At 36.8% G+C, this 7,285-nt stretch overlaps 1 protein-coding gene across 1 annotated transcript in view; it reads right to left on the bottom strand.

Moving 5' to 3' along the window:
- SMC6 (structural maintenance of chromosomes 6) overlaps positions 1–7,285 on the bottom strand; it is an 86,666-nt gene that overhangs the window by 61,080 nt on the left and 18,301 nt on the right. Inside the window, exons 4-5 of the mRNA XM_006880725.1 lie at positions 4,234–4,370; positions 3,608–3,669 (exon numbers count right to left, since the gene is read on the bottom strand). Of these exons, the coding sequence (XP_006880787.1) occupies positions 3,608–3,669; positions 4,234–4,370 (199 nt within the window). The remainder of the gene's footprint in view (positions 1–3,607; positions 3,670–4,233; positions 4,371–7,285) is intronic.

Here is a 7,285-nt window from a genome sequence, read left to right as displayed (position 1 = left end):
AAAAAATGAGAAGAAACACCTACAAACATCCACTGATAATCAGAACATGGCACGTATAAAGCACATCTTGGAAAACTAAAGTCACCAAAAAGAAAGGCACACACAAAGATAAGTATCTTGAAAATGAGTGAGCTGATAGGGACTATTACTGGCCATTCTGAATCAAGCACAGATATGACTGATTATGCTGGAAATGATAAACTGAAGAGGGATGATATCATATCAAAATCATCATCAAAAAGAACTTATCAAGATCCATCCTGAAGTACAACATTGTTCGCCCTACATCTATGATTCTACAACTTTTGGCTTTCTTGATCTTACTTAATAAATTGAATTCCACTATCCTACAACCTAGTTTGAAATTTATGTTTTATCTCTTTTCCCTTGTTGTTACTGTTATGTGCCATCAAGTCGCTTGCGACTCATGGCGACCCTATGCACAAGAGCTCTAAAAGCGGTTCTATCCTGTGCTAATCTAGCTATCCCAAATGCACTCATTCCCATCACTCCCTTCACAGAATCGATCCATATCATTGAAGGTCATCCTCTCCTTCGCAGCCCCTTCACTCTCCCAAACATGATGTCCTTCTCCAAGGACCAGTTCCTCCTTGCAAAATGCCCAAAATATGTCAGAAGAACCTTCAGAATCTTTAACTCCAAGGAGCATTCCGGCTTCACCTTGTCCAGGACAAACCTGTTTGCTCTCCTAGCAGTCCATGTTATATTCAATACTCTTCTCCAACACCACAACTCAAAGGCGTCAATTCTCTTTCCATCATCCCTATTCACTGTCCAACTCTCTGATGTATAGCGTGTAATTGTGAAGACTATAACCCAGATCAGGTGCACCTTAGTCTCCAGCCTGATGTCGTTGCTCTTCAGTACTCTTGAGAGGTCCCTCACGGCTGACCTTCCCAATGTAATTCGTCTCTTGATTTCCTGGCTGCTGTTACCAAGAGTGTTGACTGTGGAACCAAGTAAACTAAAACTATTAACTATCTCAATCTCTTCACCATCCATACTGATGGTGCCAATTGGCCCAGTGGTGAGAATCTTTGTTTTCTTGATGTTGAACTTCAATCCATATAGGAGGCTGCAGTCCTTGACCTTCTGCAGCAAGCGCTTCAGGTCCTCCTCGGGTTCAGCAAGCAGGGTTGTGTCATCTGCATAACACAGGTTGTTGATGACTCTTCCACCAATCCTGATGCCACATTCCTCCTTGTATAGGCCAGCATGTCGGATGATCTCTTCTGCATACAGATTGAAAAGGTATGGAGACAAAATACATCCCTGACGACCCCTTTCTTGATTTTGAACCATGTAGTGTCTCCTTGCTCTGTTCTGACGACTGTCTCTTGGTCCAAGTATACGTTTTGCATTAGCACAATCAAATGTTCTGGGATTCCCATTCTTCTCAGAGTCAGCCTTAGCTTGTTGTGATCCACACAGTCAAAAGCCTTTGCATAGTCAATGAAGCACAGACCGACATTCTTCTGGTATTCTCTGCTTTCTGCCAAGATCCATCTAACATTAGATATAATATCCCTAGTACCACAACCTCTTCTAAATCCAGCCTGCACATCTGGCAGTTCTCTGTTGACATATTGTTCTAAATGGTTTTGGATCATTTTCAGCAGAATCTTGCTTGCATGTGATATCAATGATACTGTTCGATATTTTCCGTACTCCGTTGGGTCACCTTTATTTGGAATGGGAACAAATATCGATCTTTTCGTCAGTCGGCCAGTCAGTCAGTTGGCCAGCTGGCTGTCCTCCAGATTTCTTGGCAAAATTTAGTGAGCACATCCTGTGCAGTGTCTGTTTGCTGAAATATGTCAATTGGTATGCCGTCAACTCCTGGAGCCTTGTTTTTTGCCAATTCCTTCAGGGCAAATTGACCTTCCTTCTTCATCACCATAAGCTCTTGCTCATATGTCATTTCATGAAATTTTTCTGTGTCAGCCAATTCCTTCTGATACAGTGACTGTGTACTCCTTCCATCTTCTTTTGATACTTTCTGGATCATTTAACATTCTACACAAAGTATCCTTAAGTATAGTCACCAGTAGCTTGAATTTGTTTTTCAGCTCCTTCAGCTTAAGAAACGCTGAGTGAGTTCAGCCCTTTTGATTTTCTGACTCCAGCTCTCTGCACATTTCATTATAGTATCTTGCTTTGTCTTCCCAGGCTGCCTTTTGAAATTTTCTGTTTAGCTCTTTAATTTCATTGTTTCTTCCTTTAGCTTTGGCTTCTTGGCAATCTAAAGCAATATTCAGAGTCTCATCTGACATCCATCTTGGTCTTTTCTTCTTTTTCAGCTTTTGTAATGATCTGGTTTTCACTACTGATACTGAGCTTTCTCCACTGAGTCTTTCCACAAATGTGATCTATTTTATTCCTATGGATGTCATCAGGTGAAATCCATGTGTATAGCCTGCGTTTATGTTTCTTGGTAGCGGTAATGAACCATGAACTAGAAAGCCGCAGCACATGAGCCACCGTGCTCCACCGGTGAGCTACATCTCCAGACCCTATGTTTCTTACAAAAGGTATTTGCAATGAATAAATCATCGAATGTGCAGAACTCTATCATTCTATCTCCAGCCTCATTTCTCTCACCGAGCCCATGTTTTCCATCTACTGATCATTCTTCCCTGTTCCCAACTTTTGCGTTTTCCCTTAGATTTTAAAAATCATTTTCTAAGCCTATACAGTCTAATATGGAAGCCACTCTAGGCAATGTGGCTGTTTCTCTGTAAAACTTCAACTTCAGTCACTCTAGCCACTTCTAGGACTCAAAGGCTGTATGTGACTAGTGTTACCACACTGGAAACAAGGTGCAGAATACTTCCACCACAACAGAAAGCTCTTGTAACAACTCTGTTCTAAATCAAACTGGGAAAGATTCCTAGACTCTTAATTCTAATACTAATGTCACAACAACTCTATGTTCCCTATTTCCAAAGCTCTCTGAAAAAAACATCTCAGCAAAAGCACTTAATTCATTGTCTTTACATATGTGACTCACAAACTCAAGCCCACCCACCTGCCGCTGAGTCAGAAATGACTCACAATTGACTGTCAGATAGTGAGGCTGTAAATTGCCTGGGAGGAGACTGCTCATCTTTCTTCCACAGAGCCATGGGTGGATCCAAACCACCAGAAAAGTGTGGCTTTAGCAGCACAACTTCCTACTATGTCACCAGAGCTCCTGACAAATGAGAGTACTAACTCCATTTCTGAAGAAATTCTTTAGCTTTTTAGAAGAAATTGGCTTTTGTGAAAAATTTAGCAACCAAACTGAGGATACTATGATGGTCATTTAAACAGAATAGCAAAAAACAAATTTCACATTACAGCCTTATTAACAAATCTCAGCATATACAATTAAAGAACAGGTGTTCTACCTGCTCAGTCAAATTAAAGTTTTATATAAACAGAAATCCTTCCCAGCAAATTTTCAGGAACTTCATTAATAATTTTACATATTCATTCTAGTGGTTAACTTACTTCTAAGAAGTCAACACAATTCTATACAATAAGAGTGAATCACAACAGATTCATCATTGCATAAATTAACCTGAAACATACATTTGGTAATTACCTGTATGTTAAAATGATCGAGAATTGCAATCAGTTCTTCCTTCTTATTAGAAACCACAGTTCCTAGTTATGAGAAACATAATAAAATGTTTGATTACAGGAATGACAGAGGTAAATATATAAAATATAATCATTAAGGAAAGTATATGAATGAACAAGACTCACATTCTAAGCACAAGAGTATGTAAAAAAAATGCAGTGATAGAGCTGCTTGCCTTTCCACAAATACTGTATTTCTCGCCTATCTCTTCTTTTGAGTAATTCACCTCCTTATGTTCTTTTCCCACATTTTAATAAACATCTTTTTCATGATACAGAATTATTACAGAAACTAGAAGCAGTAAAGAGGACCAGAGGGCAATGACAAAATGTTTCAAACTGACAAGTCTTCTAATCATGGTTTTGCTGCTAGATTGTTCTGTGTAGTGTATATATACACACATATATGTGTGTATATAACATATACACACATACAACTTGTGAGATACAAATAATCTTATAAGAAATTAGTTTCAAGAAACCAAGTATTCTTTTAATGAATATCAACACAATAATTTTGTTTTAAATTAATATTGGGATATTTATTTACTACTATTTAGATTAAATAAAAATAAATACATAACAAACCTGTTTCACTTTTTAGTTTGTAAGATCGACTTCCATCCATGGTGATGTGTTGTTGCACAATTATAGAGTCCCCATAAACATTTGCCCTATATGCATCATCTCCTCTGTTCCTTAATGTTATTGAGATATCTGCTGAGCTAAAAACAATGAGGATAAGCAAAGTCACATGAATATGCATTACAACTATATTACTAGGTTACCAGAATACAATAAAGCACAATGCCAAAAACCAGCCTTTAGGAATAAACTGATGAGAATCATGAAGTAATATTTTTTAACAAGATTAAATGCAAGTGAAACAAATAAAAATTTATAATTACTTTATAGTAAAAATGTTTCTATATCAAGAAATGTAAAATAAATCTCAAATGACGTAAAAATTTGACATCACAAGACAATCATTTTAAAATAGTATAATGCAGCTAAACACACATATGAATGCTAAGAGTGTAAGTTTTCTTAATAATCTGTTGAAGTTTTAACATTTTAAAAAGAAATGTAAAGCATTATGAGTATTTTAAAATAATAAAGAAAAAATTAATCTTTATTAAAAAAAATGTCAGGTTACATCTCAAGCTAGTTCCTTCTTTAACTTTTGTTTAAACAATACTCAACTATGGAAAGAAAATACTCTGATGGCATAACAATAATACATATGTCTAAGAACTCCCTTAAACACAAAAGCAGTTCATATGGACATTTGCCAAAAGGCTCATCTTCTTAAACTGTTTCAAGTAGTAAGTAAATGGAATCTTTAATAAACTACTATAATTTCATGAATTTGGACTACAAAACTGCTAAGATAAGCATGAGCAAAGAACTAGTAAGATAACTGGGAAAGTCTAAGCAACAGACATACAAATTCACAAATGGTGGCAGAGTGAAACAGAGACACGAATCCAACAACACTTACACACAGTGACATTAATGAAAATACATAGACACAAAGTATGGCCAAAAACAAGAAAGAATAGAAATATTCCAGAGACAATAAAAGAGAAACAGTCACATACTCACACACTTGTCAACGGACAGGAAGGAGTTGAGCACAGAAGAGGAGCAAATTGAGTATAAGAGAGAGTGATAAGGAAGGTGGTATAGTGGAAGAAATATACAATGGAACAATGGAAGGAAGACAGAGACACACACACACACACACGAAAAAAAGATATTAAAAAAAAAAAGACAGAAGATTTTTGGTTTTTAAATTTCTGTGTTGTAACTTTTAACTTAATCCAGGAACACTTCTACTCCCCAGCTTCCAAGATACAGATCCCTGCATCATTATGGAAAATATCTTTCTCTAGAGAGCTTTGGTGGCCTACTAGTAAAGAGTTACAATGCCAACACCAACGCAGGTGGTCTGAATGCAAAAGCTCACCTGTGGAGAAAGTGGGGCAATCTCTTCTCAGCAATTTAAAGCCTCTGAAAACCCACCACGGATGGTCAACTCTGAGTCCTGACTCAACAGCACATAAAATCGACCATGAACAATTTAATGTCATTTTTATCAAAAACATTTGATTAAGACAACGTGCTTGCAGCATTGCTTCCAGGTGCCATCAAGAAGACTACATCTTCAAGGGATCCTTTGTTGATTTTTATTCAAAAAAGTCTTAGCATTAGATTTTTTTTAGTATTAAGGAAATACACCTCATGAAAATCTGTTTTTTTAATTTTTCTACATGAAACTATCTAAAATATAAAATGATTACATGTGTTTATTCTCTACATTGTCAACAACTCATCTCATTACCAAATGTCTACTTCATTTAATCTTCACTCCAAAGTTCACTCCTTGTATATGAGATTTATCTTCTTAGCATTAATTCTTATACTACTAAACTTTATTGGTATCCTACTGCTATTTATTAAACATAAGAATATAATTTACTAAAATTTACTAACTGTAAGGAAATGTCTTTAAAATTGTTTCAAGAGTCTCATAACAAATGACTAAGAAAATAAGTGGAAAAAGATGGACAACTAGTCTGCTTTCTCCCTTACCACGTGAGTTTCTGCTGATGCTAAATTTAGGATGAGCCACAGAGCCTAAGGCCTGGAAACACAGGAGTGAAAAGACAATCAATGAGAGTTCTTTTAGAATGAAAATATAAACAAGTAGTGCCATAAGAAGATTTGGGCTTTTCTCTTAACCTTTATTGAACCTATACAAACAGAGGTAAATGGCAGCCAGGCACATACACATACAGGAAACTAGGACAATTTTAAAAAGCCAATTAAAAACATGATGCATGTGTTCTTTCACTTCTGGCAGTCAATTCAGCTATAAAATGTACTTTATTTGTGGGTACATAAATAAATCAGGAATGTATAACAAGAATACAAGTTCTCATGTCCCAAAACCCCCTCATAAAATTACAGATGTCAAAAGGAGAATTGGCGCAAAGATCATACTGCTAGGGCAAGTACTGAGATGGCTGAGGGGGAAAAAGTAAATATGTCTAAAGAGAATCTCAACAGTCAAGGAGGATCTCAACAGCCAGGAGTATGAAGCTTTAGGTCACTAAGAAAAGTTTTCACAGGAGGAGATCTAATAGCCACTAGCCATACAGAGACCACCTTCAAGAAGAGCTAAGGCCCAGATCTTGACCCTAGTGTTTGTAATGTTTGAAGGGGAGGATACAAGGGGGTGGGAAATCCTTAAGACTCTTCAATTCTGTGCCAGTTTGAAAGACATGCCTCAGAGAGAATGGAACAATTGCACAGATTTTTAAAAGCATGCTAACAGTAATAGAAGTGAAAACCTTAATGATCAATTTGGACTAGAGAATCAGAGGCTGCAAAACAGTGGACTGTTATATGTATCAAATTTCTATTCCCTACTGGATGGAGCTAGATGGAGCTATGACCTTGAAAACTGGTGATTTATATAAGCGAGCCTGCCTACACACACACACACACACACACACACACACACACACACACACACACCCCCACCCCCCCTTTAAAGAGATAGTCAGAGAATGGGTCATGTAAAACAGTTTCTTCTTTAGTCCAGATACTTCCAAATGGAAAAAAAAGTATTTAA

The sequence above is a fragment of the Elephantulus edwardii genome, unplaced genomic scaffold (genome assembly GCF_000299155.1).
Source record: "Elephantulus edwardii isolate Elephantulus edwardi_28Jun2011 unplaced genomic scaffold, EleEdw1.0 scaffold00009, whole genome shotgun sequence".
Taxonomy (NCBI): domain Eukaryota; kingdom Metazoa; phylum Chordata; class Mammalia; order Macroscelidea; family Macroscelididae; genus Elephantulus; species Elephantulus edwardii.
Note: the sequence above shows the minus strand (reverse complement) of the source record. Positions and strands in the feature narration are given on the sequence as shown.